Source organism: Hyaena hyaena, unplaced genomic scaffold (assembly GCF_003009895.1).
Source record: "Hyaena hyaena isolate Hyena2069 unplaced genomic scaffold, ASM300989v1 scaffold_199, whole genome shotgun sequence".
Taxonomy (NCBI): Eukaryota; Metazoa; Chordata; class Mammalia; order Carnivora; family Hyaenidae; genus Hyaena; species Hyaena hyaena.
In genome coordinates, this window is record NW_024080831.1 from 2,267,395 (window position 1) to 2,291,278 (window position 23,884).

The 23,884-nt window shown below is 54.9% G+C and overlaps 2 protein-coding genes across 6 annotated transcripts; one reads left to right on the forward strand and one right to left on the reverse strand.

The window, feature by feature from the left end:
• Nucleotides 1-76: 76 nt before the first annotated feature.
• CLCN2 (chloride voltage-gated channel 2) lies at nucleotides 77-14,558 on the forward strand. 2 transcript variants are annotated; one of them, XM_039241670.1, is made up of 24 exons: nucleotides 82-192; nucleotides 2,519-2,675; nucleotides 2,836-2,967; nucleotides 3,319-3,447; nucleotides 3,535-3,668; nucleotides 3,782-3,859; nucleotides 3,944-4,022; nucleotides 4,146-4,271; nucleotides 4,372-4,456; nucleotides 4,549-4,650; nucleotides 5,914-5,998; nucleotides 6,136-6,291; nucleotides 6,626-6,695; nucleotides 6,926-7,036; nucleotides 7,257-7,470; nucleotides 7,785-7,918; nucleotides 8,154-8,326; nucleotides 8,443-8,557; nucleotides 8,773-8,846; nucleotides 9,070-9,129; nucleotides 9,282-9,320; nucleotides 9,481-9,585; nucleotides 13,877-13,963; nucleotides 14,109-14,558. In XM_039241670.1, exons 1-24 carry the CDS (start codon nucleotides 121-123, stop codon nucleotides 14,301-14,303), a joined length of 2,712 nt encoding a protein of 903 aa, XP_039097601.1. In that variant the 5' UTR covers nucleotides 82-120; the 3' UTR covers nucleotides 14,304-14,558. The 2 variants fall into 2 exon arrangements, with proteins under 2 accessions (XP_039097602.1, XP_039097601.1); XM_039241671.1 differs by lacking the exons at nucleotides 8,773-8,846; nucleotides 9,282-9,320; nucleotides 9,481-9,585; nucleotides 13,877-13,963; nucleotides 14,109-14,558 and having other exon boundaries at nucleotides 77-192; nucleotides 8,884-9,114.
• Nucleotides 14,559-14,646: 88 nt separating this feature from the next.
• On the reverse strand, nucleotides 14,647-23,847 carry FAM131A (family with sequence similarity 131 member A). Of its 4 annotated transcripts, none has more exons than XM_039241673.1 (6): nucleotides 23,140-23,847; nucleotides 20,683-20,825; nucleotides 18,446-18,539; nucleotides 18,024-18,206; nucleotides 17,709-17,825; nucleotides 14,647-16,397 (listed from the first exon to the last, which is right to left on the reverse strand). In XM_039241673.1, exons 1-6 carry the CDS (start codon nucleotides 23,174-23,176, stop codon nucleotides 15,922-15,924), a joined length of 1,050 nt encoding a protein of 349 aa, XP_039097604.1. In that variant the 5' UTR covers nucleotides 23,177-23,847; the 3' UTR covers nucleotides 14,647-15,921. The 4 variants fall into 4 exon arrangements, with proteins under 4 accessions (XP_039097604.1, XP_039097605.1, XP_039097603.1 ...); XM_039241674.1 differs by lacking the exon at nucleotides 20,683-20,825 and adding an exon at nucleotides 21,841-21,901; XM_039241672.1 differs by lacking the exon at nucleotides 23,140-23,847 and adding an exon at nucleotides 21,493-21,768.
• Nucleotides 23,848-23,884: the final 37 nt, after the last annotated feature.

Below are 23,884 nucleotides of genomic sequence, written 5' to 3' on the forward strand. Positions count from 1 at the left end.
TGCACTCGGCCGCCCGGGCGGCGGGGACGGGACGGGTGCCGGCGCGGGCTCTGCCGGCCGGGAGCCGAGTCCGGGCCCGAGCCCGAGCCGCACCGGGAAGCCAGAGGACCGTGAGCGGAGATGGCGGCCGCGTCGGCGGCGGCAGTGGCGGAAGGGATGGAGCCGCGGGCGCTGCAGTATGAGCAGACCCTGGTAAGAGAAGCCGAGCCGAACCCTCCGGAATGCACCCCGGCACAGCTGTTGTGGGCTCCCCTTGGAAGCTCGAGGCCCGGGGGCGTACCCTAAGCCCGCTCCAGAAGTAAGCTGGGGAAACTGAGGCTCGAGGGCCCCGAGAGGCTGGAGAGCTAAGGGGTGGAAAGCTGCATGCAGCTGAGGCGGGGTGGGGGCGAGGAGGCTGTGTAAGACAAGGACATCAGGTGCTTGTCCCAGGTGTCCTCTTTACCATCCCCACATGCGGGCGCTTTCTTTGCTCCTCCCCCTCACCACCAGGGCTGAGGTCTCAGCACCCCACTAGCCCTCCCCAGCACCCCTCACACCCTTGAACTCTTACTCTCTACCCTCCTATCTCCACCATCCAAGACATTCCCTCTATCCCCACTAAGTGTGTGGCACTGTACTGGACTTAGAAACAAGAGCGCGTGGATAGATCAGACCCAAACCCAACCCCCAGCCCTTACCCCCGGTGGGGGGGGGGGGCTAGCAACCCAGCATTGATTGGCAGGAAGCGATTCTCTGGGGGGAAAAGAGCTTTTCCTGTACACTGCCCCTCACTCTTGGTACAGAAGCTTTAGGAAGGATGGGTCAACCAAGAATGGGTGTGGGAATTGGGACCTTTGTCCATGCTGCCTGGGTATCCAGCCCCCACCCACTTCAGGGGTGTCCCTTGACCTCATTAGAAGCAGGGGTCCTGGAGCCGTGAGCTGACTCATGACTCCCATTGTAACTTAGTGTTTGAGAAGCCTTTTACCCCTTCTTGTGTCACTGGGTGGAGGACCCAAACTCTAGGGAAGGGAGTGGACCCTGTGCTCCTTTTTACTAGCTTAGACTGGAATTAGCTCAGGAAGGAGGCTGGGAGGGAACCTCTCCAGGAGGAGGGGTCCTGGGCTGTAGCTGGGGCTGGGAGGTGCCCCGTTATAAGAGAGAGACTGGATGAAACAGGATGACAGGGAGAGGTGGCAGGGAGGGGGCGGAGCCAAGGGAGAGGTTGCAAGCCTTCGCAGAGTGGGGGAGGTGTCTGTCAATCTGTCCTGGCTGAGAATGGGGCTTTGGTCAAAGAAGCCAGGCACCTGACCTCTGAAATGGTGTCTATCTGTTACACCAGGCACATCTCCACCTCCTTCGCCTGGTCTCTATCTCTGGGCCGAATCCTCAGGGTCATGCTGCCTCTCAACACTCTCTGCTCCAGCCTCTCCCCCTTCTCCTTCTAATCCCTTTGTCTTTCTCTCACACACTCACCTCCCCCTCCTACACTGTGTCCGCCTCTTTGTGCTTTACTTTCTCTCTTTTCCTCCTTCCTTCTTCCCCTCTCCTCTCCTCCTTTCTCTTCTCTGCCTTTCCCCTGGCTTCTCTTTTTCTCTTTCTCCTCTCTCTCCTCTCTTTCCCTTTCCCTCTCCTCCCTTTTCTCGCTCTCTATCACTCTCTCGCTCTGTCTCTATCTTTCCCTCCCCCCCCAACCCCAGCCCCAACAGGAGCCCTTTGTGTTGTCCCGAAGCTCTGCGGGTGGCAGCCGGAATCTACTCCTCCCCACCCCCCAACACACGCCCAGCTTGGCAGGTCTAGCTGAGGCTCAGCAACTCTCCCGTCCCAGCACCCCAACATCCCCAGTCACAGCCCAGCCATCAGCTTCTGCCGGGTCCCCAACCCACCACTGGACTCAGGGCAGCTCCAGAGTGGGGCTGAGGCCACCAGTACTCTCCACCCACCCGGAGACTTTCCACTCCCAGCTGGGCTGGCAGCCTGGGGTGGGGTGGGGGTGGGGGGGTAGAGGTCGAGAATGGGGACAAGGGGATTACGGTGGGTAGAAAGGGTGCAGCTGAGTCGGTCACAGGCTAGAGGCCCAGTGGGAACGTGATAAGGATTGAGGCCCCGCCTGCTCTTAGGCCCAACTCAGCTGCCCCCAGCTCCATGAGGCCCTCATTGTTACCCTTCCGTCCTTGACCATCCCTTATTCTCTGACCTTCCCTCCTCCCACTTTCAGACTGCCTTAGGTTTTTCCATCTTTTCCTCTGGAGCCTTCCCTCCCACTCCTCCTCCTCCATGCTTCCTGGGCAGGCCTGTGAGAAGAAGACGATTATTCTGCCACCCCCAACGCTGTGCACTGTACCTTGGCTGTCCCCATCACTCTGGCCAGGACAGCCCCCACGGTCTGCAATGTGCATTGTTTCCACACCCCAAGTCAAAGTGGGAACTGTGGGTTCAAGGAGGGGCATATAATATAGAGGCTGGGAGAAGCAGAATTGATGCAGAGGTCCCCACTCAGCCCACATCTGCTAATGTCCCCATATTCCCTATTCCTCAGATGTATGGCCGGTATACTCAGGACCTTGGGGCCTTTGCCAAAGAGGAAGCTGCTCGGATTCGCCTGGGAGGGCCCGAGACCTGGAGGGGTCCACCTTCCCCTCGGGCTCCCCCAGAGCTCCTGGAATATGGACAGAGCCGTTGCGCCCGATGCCACAGTAAGACGCGGGTTGGGGCAGGAGAGCTGGCTGTGCTGTGCTGTGCTAAGGGGGGAGAGAGGCCATTAGAGCTACCCATTGGGAGGTTGAGGGTTGGGTGGCAGAGGTTGGAACACTTTGGTGCTAGCCTCTCCCCCATTCTTCATTTCCCTGTTTCCAGTCTGTTCCGTACACTGTCATAAGTTCCTAGTGTCCAGGGTTGGTGAAGACTGGATCTTCCTGGTCCTGCTGGGGCTCCTCATGGCTCTGGTCAGCTGGGCCATGGACTATGCCATCGCTGCCTGTCTGCAGGGTAAGGATAAGGGCTGGCAAGGGGAAGGCTGGGAAGAACCAACCTGCTTCCTCCATGCCACACTGGTCCAAGCATCTTGGCTACTTGGCTACTGATCCCTTTCCCCAGCCAGTCTGACTGCCACTCCCATAGGCCACAACCTCTCACCTCCCCTCTCCAACTGACCCTGTTCCCTATTGTGATCTTGGTCCGAGTGAATGCCCTGTGGGACTTCTCCCTACCCCTCATGCCCAGGCTCTCTGCAATGGATCGATTCTCCCTGGGACAGCTTGTCATATCAGTGTGTCCCAGTGGCTAGGCGGGGACTGGGTGTGTGCATCTAAGGTCCAGCAGCTCATCTTCTCCCCACAGCTCAACAGTGGATGTCCCAAGGCTTGAACACCAGCCTGTTGCTCCAGTACCTGGCCTGGGTCACCTACCCCATCGTCCTCATCACTTTCTCAGCCGGATTCACACAGATCCTGGCTCCTCAGGCTGTCGGTACAATAAGAAAGAAGGGGAGGGCAGTGATGGGATCTTCTGAAATGAGCACATCAAATGACTCTCCTGGGATCATAACCCCTCCAGGGTCTGGCATCCCAGAGATGAAGACCATCTTGCGGGGAGTGGTGCTGAAGGAATACCTCACCCTGAAGACCTTTGTAGCTAAGGTCATTGGGCTGACCTGTGCCCTGGGCAGCGGGATGCCCCTTGGCAAAGAGGTAACTCCAGCTTGGGGACCGAAGGAGTCCGTCCCAGTGGAGGAAGAAGACCTTGGCACGCCAAGGTCAAGGTGTGCCCCTTCCCCACTCACCACTTGCCCCCACACTCCCAGGGCCCTTTTGTGCATATCGCCAGCATGTGTGCTGCCCTGCTCAGCAAGTTCCTTTCCCTCTTTGGGGGCATCTATGAGGTAAGGGAGACCCTGGAGGAAAGCAGAGGGGGAGGGGGAGGCTGCTGAGGCCATGCTGACACCCATTTCCACCACTCTTGCCAGAATGAATCCCGGAACACAGAGATGCTGGCTGCTGCCTGTGCCGTGGGAGTAGGCTGCTGCTTTGCGGCACCTATTGGAGGTAGGTGGTCAGTCCACCCCTCAGCCCTGTCCTTGGCCTCACCTCCTTTGCCCCTCTCTTCCAGGTCTGAGTCCTTAGGCCAGTCCCAAGCCTCAGGTGGCACTCTGCCTTGCCCCCTCACAGGTGTCCTATTCAGCATTGAGGTCACCTCCACCTTCTTCGCTGTGCGGAACTACTGGCGAGGTTTCTTTGCTGCCACCTTCAGTGCCTTCATCTTCCGGGTCTTGGCGGTCTGGAACCGTGATGAAGGTGGGGGCGACCTGGGGGATGAGGAGGGCCCCTGAGATGGCTCAAGAGAGGGCCCTCGACACTACACCTGCCTCCCTCTGCTACTCTGCTTTCCTTTCAGAGACCATTACAGCTCTCTTCAAAACCCGATTCCGGCTTGACTTCCCCTTTGATCTCCAGGAGCTGCCAGCCTTTGCTGTCATTGGGTGAGAGGGGCTCAGGGAGCTGGGGTGCATCGGAGAGGAGGAGGTAGAAGAGGGAAGACCCCCTTTTACCCTGGTACTTCTTCCCTCTCTAGTATTGCTAGTGGTTTCGGGGGAGCACTCTTTGTCTACCTGAACCGAAAGATTGTCCAGGTGATGCGGAAGCAGAAAACCATCAACCGTTTCCTCATGAAGAAGTGAGTGGACCTGGGCTCCTCCTCTCTGGTTGTGCGACAGTCACAGTGGGATGAGAGGGCCAGTGACATGTCAAATGGCAAAGAATAGCCCAGTTAAAGATGGCACTTTGAGAAAATCAGCCAATGGTGTTTTCCAGGATGATTGAACATTTTGGCTTTTATATGAATTACCTCAAAATTGGTACTTTTGAATTTTTAGTCAAGGCATTTTAGATTAAAGATTAAGGTTTATGTGGGGCACCTGGCTGGCTCAGTCAGTAGAGCATGTGACTCTTGATCTTGGGACCGTAAGTTCGAGCCCCACATTGAGTGTAGGAAGTACTTAAAAATAAAATTTAAAGGGTGCCTGGGTGGTTCAGTTGGTTAAGCATCTGATTTTGGCTCAGGTTATGATCTCACAGCTCATGAATTTGAGCCCCGCATTGGGCTCTGTGCTGACAGCTTAGAGCCTGGAGCCACCTTTGGATTCTGTGTCTCCATCTCTCTCTGCCCCTTCCACTCGCACACACTCTCTCTCTCTTTCTCTTGCTCTCAAAAAAAAAAAAGAAAATTTAAAAAGCCCAAAACAACAACAAAAAAACCCTAAAACTTCCCTACCCTATGCCCTTGGCCTAGACAGATGGAAGTGATCCCTGGAGAGTGTCTGAGCCTTAGTTTCCCCTCTGTTGAAGCATGGAAATGGGTGAGATTTTTTTTTATCTCCAAAACCTAACTCTCTCATTCATGACCTTGAGGATTGGGAGCGGGAAGGCCCCAGATGTGACTTCTTTTGGGACTGACGTCCTTCAGAGAAAAGGCAGCCCACTGAACCTGTTCCCTCTGGCACCTTCGGTCAACTTCATGAGTGACCATAGCTTTTCCCAACACTGACCTTCACGCTAAGTCACCACAGAGAAACAAAGGCAGAAACTTCTCCATAGGCTCACACAATGCACCTTCAGCTGGGCTTCTAAAAGTGTAGAGAAGAGTCACAGCTCAGAGGTGTCCAAGAGCGGGCTGGAATGGGTTGGATTTCCGCTACCTACGTGGGGAGTCAAGAGACAACAGAAGGGCATTTGGGCTCATAATAACCCCAGACAACCATCTCCCTTGGGGCCATCATATCATGAACGGCAAAAGGGACCTTCTCTCAGAACTGTGTGCTTTTATTAAGCACAAGGCTCTGCTGTGACCTCAGCCCTGAGGTATGTGAGAGCAGCCAGACTATCACATCTGTAGTAGGTACACGACCCATGTTTGATGTTGTGAAACTTACATCTCTAGGCGCCTGCTCTTCCCAGCTCTGGTGACCCTGCTCATCTCCACTCTGACCTTCCCCCCTGGGTTTGGACAGTTCATGGCTGGACAGGTAACTCCAGGCAGAACAGACACTGGTGCTTTCCCTTTGGATACATCCCCTCTAAAGCCAACAGTCTCTGCTCTCCTTTGGGCCCCTTCCTTTCATCCTGGTGGTTCCCCAGTCTGAGGCATCCTGTTCACCTACAGCTCTCACAGAAAGAGACTCTGGTCACCCTGTTTGACAACCGGACGTGGGTCCGCCAGGGCCTGGTAGAGGAGCTAGAGCCACCGGGAACCTCACAGGCCTGGAGCCCACCACATGCCAACGTCTTTCTCACCCTGGTCATCTTCATTCTCATGAAGGTAGGGCTCCTTACATATGTATAGCTAATCCTGACCTGGGCTTCCTGGGTGCCAGACATTGTTCTAAGCATTTTCCATAAAGTAGCCCTCTTTTCAAGATGGGAAGTCAAGGCACAAAGAGGTTACATAATTGGCTCAGAGCTAGACAGGCAGAGTGAGACTTGAACCCAAGCCATCTGGTTCTAGAGTACTTCTCCTTCCTTTGCCCCTGGGGGATTCTGGGATAGCTGGGAGCTTGCCTGACTGATAAGCAACTAGCCTCCTCAGGGTGGAGCTGGGGGCTGCCTAGGGCCTGGCGGTGCCTCTACCTGTTTGAACCACCTCCTGCCTACAGTTCTGGATGTCTGCACTGGCCACCACCATCCCAGTGCCCTGTGGGGCCTTCATGCCGGTCTTTGTCATTGGTGAGTCTTCAGCTGCCTGTTCTCCTAGCCTGCACCCTTCCCACCCACTGGCTGCCCCCTCTCTGCCTGGGAGCGGGTTTTGGTCTAGCCTCAGCCCCAACCCCACCCCCTGACTGTCCCTGTACTGAATGACCCACTGGCCCCTCCCCCACCTTCTGACCCTCTCTCTTCCTAGTGCCCTTGCCCTCCCCCTCCACTACCTGTTTCTCTTCCCACCCCCCTCCCTGAAGGAGCAGCATTTGGGCGTCTGGTGGGCGAAAGCATGGCTGCCTGGTTTCCAGATGGGATTCACACTGATGGCAGCACCTACCGGATTGTGCCTGGTGGCTATGCAGTGGTGGGTAAGTGCTCCAGGTCCCTGTCTGCCTCCCAAGACCCCTGGCTTTAGGGTCTGAGGCTCTGGTGCCCCCTGCTGGCAGGAACCAGGCTTCGCTCAGATACAGAAGCGAGTCCTCAGTAGTGTACTGGGTGGTCTGGAAGGCCCCCAGAGGACCATCCCTGGGTGGGGAGGGTCATCTGGGACCTGAGCACCCTGAGGAGACTGAGGATGGCTATCTCCAGGGGCAGCTGCACTGGCGGGAGCAGTGACACACACAGTGTCCACGGCCGTGATCGTGTTCGAGCTCACAGGCCAGATCGCCCACATCCTACCCGTCATGATCGCCGTCATCCTGGCCAATGCCGTTGCGCAGAGCCTACAGCCCTCACTCTATGACAGCATCATCCGGATCAAGAAACTGCCCTATTTGCCTGAGCTGGGCTGGGGCCGCCACCAGTATGGAGGGCTGGGCGACAAGGGGGGTACGGGTGAGGGTCAGAAGGACCCCCCTCAGACCACCTCCAGCAAGGTCCTCAGACAGTGAAGCTGGAAGACCAGCCACCTTGCTCTGTCCTGGCCAGAGCTGCCCTGTCCACACTCTACGGAAGCCTCAGCTAGCCCCACCTGATTAGAATGAAGGCAGAACTACTCCTTGGCTCTTAGCCCTTGTGCCCATGGGCTCTGGGACCTTCTTATGGCCCTGGGATGGTAGTGCTTTGGGCTACTTTCCCCATCATGATCACAAACTAAGTGCCTCTTTCTACCCTCAGGCAGTACCGGATGCGAGTGGAAGACATCATGGTGCGGGATGTTCCCCACGTGGCCCTCAGCTGCACTTTCCGGGACCTTCGACTGGCACTGCACAGGACCAAGGGCCGCATGTTGGCCCTCGTGGAGTCCCCTGGTGAGACCAGGAGGGATCGCTGGTGCTTGGGCATCCCCCAGGGTTGCTGCTCAGGAAGAGGGAGGGAACAGGAGCTCAGAACCAGCCTCCTTGGCTGGGCCAGCATTTGTCAGCCAAGGATTCCCTCTGGTGTGTGGCCTGTGTCCAAGGCCCACTCTGGGTGTGAAAGGCGCCCAGGGGGTGAGTAGGAGGGCATCACCCCCAGCTTCTGAGTCCTCTCACCTGCTCTACCCAGAGTCCATGATCCTCCTGGGTTCCATTGAGCGCTCGCAGGTGGTAGCGTTGCTGGGGGCACAGCTGAGCCCAGCCCGCCGGCGGCAGTACATGCAGGAGCGTCGAGCCGCCCAGACCTCTCCACCGTCCGATCAGGAGAGTCCCCCCAGCCCCGAGACCTCCGTCCGCTTCCAGGTGTGCAGGAGAATCCCACAATCACACAAATCCTAAATGTCACGTAGACTGATTGGGAGGGCAACACAGAAGTGATCTGGGGCCACAGCCTCACCAGCCCCGTCCTGCCTCTGCAGGTGAACACAGAGGACTCAGGTTTCCCTGCAGCCCGGGGGGAGACTCACAAGCCCCTGAAGCCTGCTCTCAAGAGAGGGCCCAGTAACACCATGAACCTTGGGGAGAGTCCCACAGGTAAGCTTCTCTCCCACTAGCAGAGCCGGAGTACGGCCCTGAGACCCAGTGAGATGCCCACCCAATGTTTTTGCTTGAGCACACACATCCCAGCTAAGCGGCTGCCAACATGGGCCTGGGGTAGAACCGGATGCCTCTCCTCTTGCCCTCTCACCTCTCCTGGTCCTTGCCCTCAAAGATGACATTGCCCCGGGGCCTTGTGTTTGGGAACACAGGGAACATGGAGCAGGCAGGCATCACCCTCAGGAGCCTCTTCTGTGGCAGTCCACCCCCCGAGGCTGCTTCAGAGGTGAGTAGTTGGAGTCTCTCTGTCTTTTTCTTTCCAGCTCTCTCTCTGCTACTGAGAACACCTCTCCATTAACCCTGCAGAGCCTGCCTCCACTGTCCCTGCCCTTCTGCCCTCCTAGATGTCAGCTCTGTCCCTGCTGCGCGCCCTTCCTCTCAGCTCCACCACTTACCCCTCACCTCCCTCCCTGTAACATCAACTCCTCTTCTCTCTGGCTCTAACAAAGTTGGAGAAGTCGGAATCATGTGACAAGCGCAAGCTGAAGCGGGTCCGAATCTCCCTGGCGGTAAGTGATCCCTTTCTCCCTGTAGCTCAGGAGCACTGGACAGGAAGGGCTGCAGGCTAGAGGGATGAGTGCCCCCCCCCAAGCCGGGGGCGTTACGCCCACCCCACCCCACCCCCAGACACTAGCTGCCAACATCGGTCCCTCTCTCCTAGAGTGACTCAGACTTGGAAGGCGAGATGACCCCCGAGGAGGTAAGGTGTGACTGGACTCTGGACCCTGTTTCTTCCTGGGAGTGTTCAATCATCATCTTGGCTGCCATCCCCATAGGAGGGGCCGTGAGGTGGGAGCTTTCGGGGAGGTGAGAGCAGCTATTGGCACCTTCCCCCAATCCTCTTTGTCTCATCCTCTCAGATTCTGGAATGGGAGGAGCAGCAACTAGATGAACCTGTCAACTTCAGCGACTGCAAAATTGACCCTGCCCCCTTCCAGCTGGTGGAGCGGACTTCTTTGCACAAGGTAGCGTCGGTGGCCAGGGGGGCTGGCCTGGGCTCTTAACACAGGGTGGGGATCTAGGTCCTCCCACAGTTTGGACTCGGGCCAGTAGGGGAAAACAGGATAGTGGAGGGTGGGCTCTGTGCTGTTTTCTGACACATTGCCTTAAAGGATGGGAGGCCAGGAGCCAGCGGCCCTTAGCCTGTTCCTGCCTACCGTGGAGTCAGGCATCATTTTTCCTCTGCTCAGCCTTGCCCCCAGGGAACTCTGGACCAAAGCAGCAACAAAGACAGGGCTTGAGCTGGGTGGAAGCCAGAGGGCCAGGCTAGGGTCAGAGCCAGGCAGGAGACTGCCAGCACCCAACAAGGCTGATACACCCACACTGAAAAAAACGGGTGAGAAACAGGCAGGATAAGAAAATCTAATAAACAAGCTAACAAACATCCAAGTAGGGGTGGGACACTGCAGAGAAGAGATAAACAAAGATGAGAAACACCCAGTGGGGGGCTTGGAATGTCAGACCCCAGAAAGTCTGACTTAATGTAAGCCAAAGGAAAACTGGTAGGGACACAGGAAGATAGCTCAGTAGAAGGGCAAAATGGCCTGCAGAAACGGGGAGAAAACCTGAGTGCAGACAGGTTGGTGGAGGTTGGGGCTCTCTGTGGAGGACTTTCTCGGGGGCTCCCCAGCATGGTCAGCAGCCTCATTGGGCATCTTCCGTCTTCTGAATGAAGGCAGGAAGCCTGCACCCAACTGAGTGCTGGGGTAGAAACCAAGTATTCTAACCAAATTGTTGACAGATTTAAACGTGCAAGCCTCCAAGGCATGGGGGTGCAGGCAGTGGAGGAACACTCCCCAGGTCTGCAGCTCCAGCAGCTTGCTGAGATGCAAGCTGTGCAAAAGAGCCGACCTATCCCAGACCAGCAGGGGCTGGGCCAGGAAGGAAGGGGCAGAAACAGAAAAGCAAAAGGTAATTTTTAAAAAAACGCAAAAGATAATGAAGGAACGTATAAGCCTTTGGATAAAGACATCAGATCAAAGTGACTAGGGAACTACAGTACAGTTGCAAGAAAAATATATTTAGGCTTGAGACTACACTGAGTTTTTATTTAAAGCCTTTCTTCCTAAGAACTCTAAAGCTTTTCTTTCATCTTACTTAGTTCTTGAACATCCCGTAACAATGATGGTGATAATGTTGCCATTTTTTATAGTGTCCGCTATGTGCCAGCCACTGGCTAAGCTCTTCACATGTGTAATTTAATCCTCACAATTGGACTGTATTAGACACTGTGATAATCCAGTTTTTATAGATGAGGACATTGAGATTCAGAGAAGTTAAGCAAGTTGCCTAAGGTCACACAGCTAGTAAGCAGCACAATTGTACTGTAATCCAAGATGGTTTGACCTAAAAGCTTGGGGATTTAACCATTTTAATGTACGGGGAGACTGAGGCAGTGAAGAGGTCACTTGCCTGAGTCAGTACAGCAGAACCAGGCCGAGAGCCCAGATTCCCTGGCCACAATCCCAGGATTCTTTCAGAAGGCCATGTTGTCCCTCTCCCTGTCAATTCACTGTTCCCAAGCCCAAGATGTACAGGCCCTCCAATGAGCTCCCTGGTGTCTAATTAAATTAAAATGGAAAAGAACAAAGTAAGTGTTTGTTACAAACTTCAAAATCAGAGGAAAAGAAGCCTTTGAGGAACAGACTAACAAAAGTACAAAGAACTAGAAGTGATAAGAACGTAAAAGATGAGAATTCAAAATGTCCTTGCAAGCCTGAAGAATCAATTAGTAGTAGCCCAGTCAAGTTCAGGAGGGGAACATTCACAGGGAGAGGGAATCCATTGCAGACTATTTAGGGACCTATGAGACTAGCTCGCCAGCCATACCAGCTACTTGCCGCATTCATTCTGAGGCCACCTGCAGACAAGCAGCTGGGGTGGGGGTGGGGGTGGGGGTGGGGGGCGGCTAGGATACCAAAGCTAGACGAGCCAGGCTTTACCTAAAGCCTCAGTCTGCCACGTGTTAGCTAACTGTGTAGCCTTGGCAAATTTCTTCGCCTCTCTATGCATCATTTTCCTTATCTGTAGAATGGGGCTCAGACTACCTACATCATAGGTTCTTCTTTGTTTGAAGGACTCGCTATGGGATACTTAGAACAGTGCCTGGCCATAGTAGGAGTTCAGTATATGAAAGGAATGACTTCTATTACTGTTTATCCTAAGAGGCAGACAGTGGGGAACTTGAGGGAAGGGTGCAAGTGTTTAAGAAATGGGTGTTTTCAGAAAAAGATGAGTGATTATGTGAGGCTGGAAGCTAGAGTGCCTGGCAGAATCTGAGACCAGCTGGGATGGCCTTGGGAAGGGTCTTGTGGGCTATTCTGGACAGTCTGGGTTCTCACTCAAGTTTGAGAAAGCTCATAGGATGGCAAAGCCAAGTTGAAGGGAAGGGAGACCAAAAGCAGAACCCATGAGGATGTTGGGGCCTGGGCCTGGTAAGGATAGGGAGGGAGTCAGCATGGCAAACATGTTTAGGGAGCAGATCAGCAAGGCTTGGTGACTGCCTGGGACCAGTGGTCTGCAAACCTAAAAGGCATAGAGTCTCCCAGAAGCTCATTCTAATTAAGATTGTGGAGAAAAAGAAAATCCAGGGGAACAATTTAATAGGATCCTTGAGAGAAGCTAGAGGGATTATTAAACCATAAGAAGACAAAGCTAATGGATTATTAAAACAGAAAATCTTATAATATAGGTTTCCCTTTGAAGTGAGATGAGGATGCTCTCTGTCTCCTAGAAATAATAAACATTAAAAAAAAAAAACTTTGAAGTGAGATGAGGAAACCAAAAGGTAACATGTAGCATGTAGGATTCAAGTTAGATATGAGGAAGAACTTGCTAACCCTAACAAGTTATGACAAAGGTATTAAAGGACCACAGAAAAGCTTGTTCTAAAAATGAACGTCTAACTGCTGTATAAGTACTGTCATGCTTTAGATGGAGAGTTAGGACAGTTCTGGAAGCCTTTTAATAATTTAGCAACTGTATAAGAAAATTTTTTTAATTATTTTTAACATTTTATTTATTTCTGAGAGAGAGAGAGAGAGAGACAGTGAGCAGGGAGGGTCAGAGAGAGAGAGATACAGAATCTTAAGCTGGCTCCAGGCTCTGAGCTAGCCATCAGCACAGAGCCCGACGTGGGGCTCGAACTCACGAACTGCGAGATCATGACCTGAGCCGAAGTCGGACATTTAACCGACTGGACCATCCAGGCGCCCCAAGAAAATATTTTTAAAGCTTTCAGACAGTTATAATGAGTCCTGAGTGGTACTCAAAAAGCTGGGTCATTAATGCCCATTTTGATTCAAACATTAAGCCAAGAGGCTTACAAATAAACTCAAGACACTGCGATAAGTGATAGGCCAAAAATTCCAGGAAGTGCTGTGTCGGTAGAGTTTTTTTCAAGACATCTGGCCCAAGAAAATCTACTTAGAACCCAAGGGTAGCTGGTTGACAATTTCTGAGCCCTTGGTGATTACATTTGAAAGCTCGGGGGAGAGCCCAAAGCAAGAAAGACATGGGAATTTGTGGTTGACTGTTGTTTTCCTGGACTTCAAGCTACATCTCAACAGCACCTGGGATGCCAGTTGGGCCCCAGAAAAGGCAAACGGTATGCGAGATGTAGAGTGCTTCAGGCCATGATTGAAGAGTCAGAGCCAGGGTGAAAGGACATTTTAACTGCCAGCCCACTGGAGGCAAATGGGAAGCATATGTCAGCTACTAAAATGGGGCAAGAGGCACAAAATCCGGAGCCAGTACCCTAGACGGTACGGAACCTCCCTCCCAGATACCTCCGTGGCTGATGGAACATCTGCACAGGACTAGGGCAATGCCTCCTCGGACAGTGTGATGAAAGGCAAAGTCACTTCACCATGGAGCCTCATACTGCCTCTCCTGTAGAATGGGTATCTCAGAACAAAACTGAAGTTACTAATTTCAAAAAGACCTCACCCAGTGCATGGCCAATCATCACATGTCACATTTGAACAGCTGTTCTCCATCATCTTCTTTCTAACATGGGCCAAAGAATTCTCTGTTTCTCCATCAAATAAGCAACCTAAAGATTCCCACTATCAAGTTTCAGAGGCCTGGCTGCAGGAATGTTGTTATTCTTTTCCCTCTGCTGACCCTCCCTTCCCCGATCTATGGATGGCACTCCTTCTATTCCCTGTCCCCACCTTGTCCTTGGGCCCTCTGACCCGTAATTTAGAATTGTCCCCTTGCACAGGACATCCAGTGTATCTTCTCCCCACCCTGCAGACTCACACCATCTTCTCACTACTGGGAGTGGACCATGCTTATGTCACCAGTATTGGCAGACTCATTGGGATCGTCACCCTAAAGGAGGTGAGATGATAATGGCCATCAAACCACTTCTGCTTTCAAACAGGCATGCAGGCTTGTTTGTGCCCAGTTCACCCAGGGTAAGTGTTGGGGTGGAGTCTGAGCAGGGAGCTCAGAGTCCACACATCTGACCCTCTACCCTTTCCAGCTCCGGAAGGCTATCGAGGGCTCTGTCACAGCACAGGGCGTCAAAGTCCGGCCGCCCCTAGCCAGCTTCCGTGACAGTGCCACCAGCAGCAGTGACACAGAGACCACAGAGGTTCATGCACTCTGGGGGCCCCGCTCCCATCATGGCCTCCCTGGGGAGGGGAGCCCCTCTGACAGTGATGACAAGTGCCAATGAACCCCCTCAGTGGGCGGGACTGAGATGGCAGTGGCTATGGCTATTGGTCCAGACTGTGAAGCTCTCCTGTTCCTTCTGCCTTGGAAAAGGAGGCACCTGCACTAAAGGCTGGAGCCCTAGCCTCCCTTCTAATCTTGGGGTGCCAAGCTCCTGGTTCATCCTACCTGGAATCTGACCCAGTGCCCACCTGCAGCAAATGTTCCATGGGCAGGAAGATCGGCATCCCCTGGCAGGATGGGGTGGAGTCACCTGACCCCTGCTCCCCCTTTGAGGGGGAAAGGGGTGGAACTAAGATGGGTTTATACTGGAACCTCCAATGACCAGATGTATATAGAGATTTACAAAGATTTTTATATTAATTTAATAAAACAAATTCTTAAGTAGAACAAAATAAACACCTAATGAGCCACTTAAATATAGAATGCCTGTGCCCATCAGCTCTTGTTCTTACCTTGGGCCCTCTTACCAGCCAGAGCCTGCAAGGCTCGGGATTCTGCAGCCACCCAAACCCCCCACAGCTGTAAGACTCCAGAGCTCACTGTCTGTGGAATACAGGATCCACAGAGGCCACCACTGCTTGGTTCTCAACACCCGAGCTGGGGCAAAGGCCCTCAGTGCTGTAGCTTTGGCCTTTCATTCAGCCAAGAAAGGCACTACCCTCCTCCCTCCCCAAGGAGAGACACGCCCACATGACTGTCACTGGTTGGCACAATTCCTGCCAGGCTCAGTCAGGCGCCCACAGACAACTGCCCAGCCACCCATGTGGCCCCCTTGTGGCCTTCTCAGGAAGAACACTGAAGTCACAGCTCCATAGCAAGCAGAGCTATCCCTTCTCCCAAGGCCACTCTGACAAGAACCCGGTGAACGGGGGCAGCTAGGCAGGCCGTGAGCCGCTGGGATCCTGCCCACACATCCTACAAGGTGCCAGGCAAAGGGTATAGGGCACATGCCGTCATCAATCCAGTGCCTCCCAGAGAATATCCGACTGAAAGAACAGACCAAAACCCCTCATTCTTTAGGAAATAGAAGAAGATTTAGAGATGATGGAGAGGCAAAGCACAGCATGAGCCCAGCTGGGCGAGGGGCCCTTAGGGGGAACGGCTCAATCCTAGGCTCCAGGAGGGTAAGAGCCAGCCCGCCCTGGGGTGGTGGGTGATTCTATCAAGCACTGCACATGGACTCAGAGGTGGAGAGAAGCAGAGAAGAGAGAGGCGTGGGGAAGGGGGAGAGGGGGCAGGGCTCCCTCCAGTTCCACCCCACAGGGCCCAGTCACAACCACCCCCTTAGGGGTTCACATCATCCAAGGAGGAAATGTGTATGTGGCATTTTTGATTTAAGAACATGAACATCACTGTCTGCCACAGCTGTAGCCATGCCCCAGAGGCCCCGGGCAACCCCCGGCAAACCCCAGGAGTGGGGGCAGGACATGCGCCCCCAGCCTGGCCCCTGCCTCCTCTCCGAACACTTTCATGCAAAACACACAACGGAGGAGTGAGTGCTCCCAGGAGCCCTCCAGGCTTTGGAGCTCTGCTGGAAGCCTCCAGCCCGCACTTGGGCACAGAGGCTCTGCCCCGAGCAGCAGCCAGGGGTCGCATGCCACCACCAGGCATGATTTGGGTCACTGTTCTTCCGGCTCTGCCTCATCCTCATCTAAGGACACCACCCCAGAAGAAGCTACATCAGAGGCTTGCCGCTGCCGTTCCCAGCTGCCCACTGGGGGCGGGCAGAGAGGCTGGCAGTCCTTGCAGGGGGCTGGCTCCTCCTCGGCGGGGGAAAGGCAGGACTCCATGAGGGGCGAGTTGTAGAGCGAGTCCTGGGCCTCCAAGGGGCCCAGGCTACGGAAGGCACTTTCCCGGCTGGGGGGCAGTTTGGCGAGGAGCAGCTCATCGCCCAGCAGCTGGGAGGCCAGGCGGGCCGGGGAGCCCAGCAACCCATCCTCCAGGCTGCACAGACTAGAGCACAGGGTCTCTGGGGACACGGTCTGTGAGCAGTCGCTCTCAGGCTCCACAGAGCCCTGGCGCATAGGCCTGGAGAATCGGTGGCCACTGAAGAGGTCCTGGAGGTGGGGCCCCAGGGGCAGCTGCCCAGCCATATCTGCAGGAGAGAAAAAAGAATTAAGCCCTACTAGCCCCATTTCAATTGGCCAACCTGGAAGCCACATTCATCTCTCTCCACCTTTGGCACACCTAGCTCTGGGAAGAGTGGGTAGGAGCTGGGTAACTCTGGGCAAGTCACTTAACCATTCAGTGCCTCCATTTCCTTAATGGCAAATTGGGGAAACTAAAATACCTACGTATGGGGGTGCTAAGAGAACAAAAGAAAGTAGCACAAAGTAAGACCGTAATAAATGGAGGGATACCACGGTTGTGCCAGTGGTTCACTGCACAAGGGGAGCCTGTCCAAGGCAGCGAGTGTGGACTGATGTTCAGCCCACCCTCTGCTCACCAAGCAGCATGCCTTAGCATGGGACTGTGCCCAGCAGAGAGAGAGGTGCTTTTTCGAATTTGTACAAAGGTTCTACGTGGGGTAGTAGTGGCCCTGAATAAATGTTAGTTATTATCATTACACCAGGGATCAAAGCAGGCCTGGAACTCAATCAAACAAGAGCATTTATGGTTTCGGGCTCCATCTTGGCCTCAGGCATCCAAATCAGTCACCTCTGGACCACAGCAGAAGTCTAATGTATTGCCAGTCTGCTCTAATGTATTGCCCTCGAAGAATCTGTTAATTAGCTGGAGGGGTGGGGACTGGCAGAGGCATTCTTCAAAGGCAAAGGAGTAGGGGTGGGAGGAGTGTTGTGAGGCAGGAGCCCAGAAGCTACAGAGAAAGTCAGCCATGTGGGCCGGGGATCGGAAGATGAAAGGAGGGCTGTGCACAGCTGCACAGCCCCGCAGGGCCCCCTCCCTCTGCGAGCACTGGCCCAGAGAAAGGCCCACAGGCAGGTCTCAGATGGAATTTGAGGATGCGGAGCATGAGCCAGCACAGCCCTGTGGGCAGTCCAGGCCCAGCATGCCTTCCTGTTTGCCTGGGGCCACGGCCCTGTGAGGTGCTGTGCTGCTGTGGTTAATCTGTGCTGCCACAGCTGGCCAGAGGCTGCCCTGGGCGGGAAAGGTGAGACACAGCAGACCCTCCCAGAGACACAGCTGCACACAAGGTGTGGGCGACGTCTCTGGACAAGGCCCAGCTACACTGGCAGAGAAGTCTCCGCACCTGTAGGAAAGGAACTACTCCATTTCCAGGTGCTGACTGCCCACCCATGAGCGGGGACAGCCCTCTTGCCCCTGGAAATGTCAAGGACTGCCTGGATAGGGTCCACACCGCAGCCCCTTCCAAAGGCCTCTGAACCACAAGGCCTCTCATGCAGTCCCACCCCAGCTAGGGGCACTAGCATGGACTGCCCCTCACCTGAGTCAGTTCCTCCAGCATAGTCTTCATCATAGGATTCATCAGTAGAATCCTCACCATCCACCGAAGACCATGCCCGGAGCTTGGCTTCTGCAATGGCAAACTGCTCAGCCACTCCTGTCAGGGAGGACATGAAATTCATTAGCAGAGAAGGTCCGTTAGCAGAATTCATTAGAAGAACTAAGACTAGGGCTCAGCTTAGAGACAGGAGAGGAAAGAGAGAGGGGTGTGGAAAGACTCCAACCTCCACATTAGGACTGAGGTGATGGGAGCATCCCTATGACAAATGCGTGGCTGACCCCTTCCTGTCCCCACCTGCTGCAAAGCGAGCCTCTTGTTCACCCTCGCTGAGGTCCGAATAGGAGGAAAAGGCTGATTCCAGGGCAGCAGGTGAGTCGCTCGGCTTGCTCCAGCCTTTCCACTCAATGAGGTGAGCCACTCGGCCCTGGGCCATGGCGGTGGGCTTGGTCACGTGGTCCTTTACCACCTGGGAAATACCTGCAGGTGGGGCAGAAGGAGGCCTGGTGAGGGCACAGGCCAGAGAGCATCTGAGAGGGGTGTGGAGGGTGGTGGTAGTTTGGGTCCACATGGCATGGGAAGAGGAAGCTGGGATCCATCTGAGAAGGGGAGGAAGAGGGAGATCCCAGCAAGAGTTCACAGGATATGGTCCCAAAGTGTATGTGCAAAAGGAAGAAGGAAGGACAGAGTGGCCAGACGTGTGGGAAGGGGGTGCATACCATGCAGGGAGGATCTGGCCAGCGCAGCAATCTCCTGGATAGTTAGGGCTCTCCGGGACTTGGGCAGCATCGCGACTGTGTCTCCAACATTCACCTTGGGTGACAGCACCAGAGGGTCAGTGCCCCTCTGACAGCAGCATCCCCTACATGCCCATCACCCACCCAAGGTGTCAAGGGAATACGGGAGTTGGGAAGAGATGCCAGGGCAGCACATATGTCTCCGTGGCTGCTGAGGTATGTAAGAGGGAGGCTAAGAAGCCAGGACCAGCAAGCTATGTCCTCCCAAGGAGCAACAGAGATCCAGGCAGACCCAAAGGAGCAGAACTGTAGCTATCACCCCTCCCCCCACCTTCTCAGCTCCCAAAGGGGAAAGGGGCAGTCTGGGAAGTCAAGAACCTTTGAGAAGGAAAAAGAGGAAGGGAGAAAGCTACAGCATCAAGGACTTCCTCCAGGTCCTCTCCTCTTTGACCCTCTCCTCTCAGTCTTCCAGCTGTTTCTACAGCCTACCAAGGCCACAGACTCAGCATGATCCAAACCCAACCCAACACCTTTTCCCATATCTGGTCCTGCTCCCCAGCTTCTTACTCTGCATCATCCATTTGCCCATTCAGTCTGGCTCCAAACCTTGGCATGACCATCAACTCTCCCCTATGCTTTGTTCATCCTTTCTGCTCCCACTGCCACTGCCTTCCCTTTCTCAAGCCCTCAATACTCCATGTCCAGATTAGCATAGTTGTGGATCCATAAGCTCCTCCAACTCCATGCTATTTTCTCAGCCTAGAATGTTGTATAAGTGTTCCTCTCCCTCCTCCCCATGGGTGGCTCGCTCTTTCTCATCTTTTGTCTTGGCTGAAACATCATTCCATCAGAAGGGTCTTTCTGGCCACCCAACCAATTGTCCATCCTCCCTCTGTAACAAGTCACCATCCTCTATGAACGTACCCTGTGTGTGTAATCATGGCCCACTTCGCATGTTTCCTTATTTGTCATCGGTCACCCTCACTGGTCTTTAGCTCTTGGAGGAATTTGGTCTCTTTGGTCACTGCTGCACCCCAGAGTCTATCACAGTGCCTGGTACAGAGTAACCTTTCTAAACACACAGGCTGAGTGAATGAGGCAAAGTATAAATGTAAACAATTTTCCGAGAGTGCAACTGGTCACATGTCCCTATTTAAAATCTCTTCTGGGCTCCTCGGCTGTCCAATGAAGTCCTAGCTTCACAGCGAGGCACTGAAGGAGCCCACTCTGTGAGCCCCCTGCCTCCTTTCAGGCCTTGGAATCCACGACAGATCTCCTTTGTCCAATAAAACCCATGTTCACCTTTCCTGTCAGCAAGCATCCCTCCTGCCTCCAGGCAAAGGAACCTGGCTTTCACCTGGGCTAAGAACGCCATCCTTGCCTAACAAAATGCTCCCTACCATTTAAGGCCTGACTCAAGTATCACCTCCTATTTTAAGTCCAGTTTTCTCTGTCTCTTTTTAGACACCACCATCCCCACCCCCACCCTCAGGCATGCCCTTCCATCTCTCCTGAGGTATCTCAGGATGGCAGGGCCTGACTCTGATTCACCTAGGTTCCCACCTCCACCCTACGCCTGGCTCAGCTCTCCTTGGCAAGCCCCTGCAAATGTTTCCCTCAATGAATGAATGAAGTGGGAGGCACATGCCCCCTCCCTGGCTTTGCCTAGCTCTCCAGATCAGGTTCCCACCCCTCACAAGAGGGACTCCACCTGCTCCCTTGACCTCAGATCCACCCTCTGCCCACACCACCCCGAGTACCTGGCTTACAGGGGCCCCAGGGTGGCGCCGTTAGCTTCCAGCCAGGCCTGGGGGGAGGAGCACCTGCTGGGTGTTTCCTGGCTTGCTCTCCCTCCCTCCCCTCACTGCCCCCAGCCACCCCCATCCGTGCTGGGCGCTCCGCGCAGCTGCGGCCCAGACCCAGAGAAAAGGTGTGTGTCTCCCTGGCAACCCATCACCATGCAACAGGATCTCCCGGGATACGGCCTGGGATGCGCTGACGTCAGCGCCCAAGGCTCGAGCAGAGCCCGCCCGCTGGCACCAGGCCTAGCAGAGCAGACCGGCGCGGGGGCGGCTTTGGGCCCCGCCGGCCGGATAGCGCCTCCGCTCGCAGGAAAAGGGTGCCAGAAGCAGGCTGCCGAGGCGGGGGTGCGGGATACAGATCTCCTTCATGTGAAAGCGGCCCCCCCCCTCCCCCTACCAGCACCAGGGACCCAGCACCTCTGGCAAGTCCTGGCTGTCCACGGAGGAAGGGCGGGAGGACCGGCTCCAGCCTCGGAGGGTCCGAGCAGATCCCAAGGAAGATAGAGAGAGGCCCCGAGGAAGTTCGATCCACTCCACAGCCCAAGCAGGGTCCGAGGCCACTGAGGGGTGGGGGAAAGGCTGTTCACATGGGCTCCCACTTCTGCCAAAATCCCCATTTCTATCGTGATGCCCTATCATTTTTCCTTACCACTCTCCTTCCCCCCGCCCCCCAATATCAGCAACCACCTGGTGCTCTCCACAATTCTGAAAGCCCCTATCCCACATTGCTGAACTTCAGGACCCTGGGGGCCACTTTGTGGCAGCCCACTGGCCCCCTTCCTCCTCTGGATAGATTTTACCATCAGAACCCTAGGGATGAAACCTAAACTTTCATCAATTCTGAATTTTGGGTTTCTTGGCCTTACCCTTTCCTCTTGGAAAGCACACCGCGATCTTCCACCACCACCATCGCCATTGTCCTCCCACCACTACCTTGGACCCTTTACAGGCTTGCTGCTTTCCTTCTCTTGGTTCTTTCCTCTCGCCAGCATCAGCTGGTATGCAGCTCTTTACTCTTCTCTTCCGACAAACCCATGATTTTTTCTTACTTTCGCCCCAGTCCCCTAAGGCTTTCTGCCTGATGCCCCGTCTGGCCCCAGGCTGGCTGTTCTTGTATCATCCCAGTTCCTAATATCTAAGCCGGAGTAATTTTCCTTTTGCCACCTGAGCACCCAATTCCTCAGCTTCCCCTTACCTCCCAAATCACATCTACAGTCCCTGTCTCACCTCTGCGACTTGTCTGACAAGTCCATCGTCCTCCAGGCCCTTCACGCTGCCACAGAAACATTTTGCCCAGCACCGAAATCATAGGCATGCTGGCTGTGTTGATGCAGAGAACCAAAAGCCCAGAACTGCTCCAGGCTCAGCTCCCAGTTCTATTCTTATTTTGGCTCCGGATGCTGAGCCAGTCCCCTCCCCACTTGGAACCTGTGCCTAGTCACAGAAGGAGAACACTCCTGCCTCATGGCTTTGAGGAGGTGGGAGTGCCAGGGGCCCAGCAGAGCTCTCTGAAGCTCAGGGAGCTGAGGCCCATCCCCTAGACAGTGCCAATAGGCAATGTACATCACAACTGACCTTTAGCTGGAGCAGCCGTCTCTGTCCCTGAGCCTCAGCCAGCTGGTGGTCCCCAGAAATGCTACCAACCAGAAGGAAGACACAAGGTTACAGGCCATCCCTGGCCCCCAGCTGGTACCTAATCAGGGCTCTCAAAGCCACTCCTAAGGTCAGCAAAACTCTCCCCCGACTACAGGAGGAATGACTTCCTGAACCCCAAGCCTTAGCAGGGCCAGAGGGATCAGAGCAGCCTGCTGCTTCTCAGCTTCAAATGCCATGAGGTTAATTTAGGACTACAAATCCCAGAATCCCTCATGGGAACCAAGGAAAGTACAAATCTCGGCTAGTCTTTGCTCCAAAACATCTCAAGTACCAACCACGCTAAGGCCTGTATGACTGACCATCTGCCTTGAAAGCCCAGGACCCGTTCCAAAACCCTGCTTTCAACGTCATTAAAGAAAAAAAAAACAAAAAACAAAACAAAACAAAACCTGCCTGGCTTTAGGCTTGGAGAAACCCATGACACTTAAGTAGGCTACTGGACCTCAGATGCATAGGAGTATGGCCAGGCCCCAGCATGCACCACCCATCGTCCATGGGAACCAAGGCCCAAGCAGCAGGGATCAGCAGTTGTAGTTAGCCCTGATGGCCTCTCTCTTGGCTCATGTTTCTCTCCACAAGGTAGGATAATGTTTTTGTTGCCAGTGGGGAAACGGAACCAAAATAGTAGTTAAGAGGTGAGAGGCGATTGGGTGCTCACAGGTGCCCCAAATGGGCCCTCGGCCTCCTTCATAAACTACCTGAAAGGGCGGGGAGGTTGTAAGTTTTCGCCAAAAACTCCGTGCTGGGGTGCTTGACAGGCTTTGCCGGCTACCTCCTTAAGGGGATTGGGACGCAGCTAGAAGAGGCAGGTTCCCAGCATAGGGCCACTCCCAGGGCAATGAAAGAAGAGGTGTGGGCTGGAGGGGGGGTGGGGGCGGGCGGCAAGTGTGTAGGCGTGGATGGCCAGTTGCTATGGACAACTTGCCCCTCCCAAGGCTGTGCACCTCCTGCCACCTTCAGCAGAGGGAATCTAGGCGGAAAGACCACGAGTCTACCCTTCAAAACCCAAAAGCAGGCAGGCCTTGGTCGCGAAGCCGAGTCGCTTTAGCCCCCTCCCCGCTCCTTCCCGCTCCCTCCTCTTACCAGACCCGCCTCCCCGGTACAAGCTCCTCCCTCTCCCGACACCGGCCCCCTCCTCAAGGCCCCCACCCATCCGCGGCCCGCGTACCGGGCAGCCGCAGCCGATTCCCCAACCCGTGCCCGGCCTCCGCCTCTTACCCTGACCCGCTGGACTCCGAGAGCCGATACAGCCCATGGCCGGGCACCCAGGCACGCTAGCCCGCGCTCGGGGCTCGGGCCATCGTCTTGCAGAGGGTCGGGCCGCGGCCGCCACCGGGGAGGGGAGAGCCCGTGAGAGGGGAGGGGGGTGGGAGCCGCGCGTCCGCCGCCGCTCCCCGGAGAGGGAACCGGGCCGGTGACGTCAGCGCAGGGGCGTGGCCACTCGCGTCACCACCCAAGACAGGCGGGGCGAAACACGTCACAGCCACGCAGGGGCTGCCTGGGGCCGAGTCCGGAAACCCCTCGTCCTCTCCTCCCAATCCAGACTGCGGAACGACCCGAAGGCAAGGGTGGGCGGGAACGCCCCAGGCCCGCCGGGCTGGCAGGCATCCAGCCCCATCTTTTTACAGATCAGACCTTGAAGCCATAAAGTAATTCTCCAGCAATAAATAGCTTGAAACCCTGGGCCTCCTCCACATACAGGGGTCTGGATCATATTCTTCCAGGAGAGGAAGTCCAGTGTGTTCTGAAGGTACCCCACAGGTATTTCTCTTCTCCCCTACCAAGCAACAGGGCATCCCACTATGTCTGCTTCAAGGGTCCAACACTCCAGCAAACAACCCTCCAACTCCCATAATCTTAGACAGGGGAAGAGGCAAGAGGGGTGCCAGGCACAGGGAACACAGTTATAATGCCAGCTCTGGAAAGGAGGCTGCCCACCTATCCATACCCCTCCTCCAGAGGG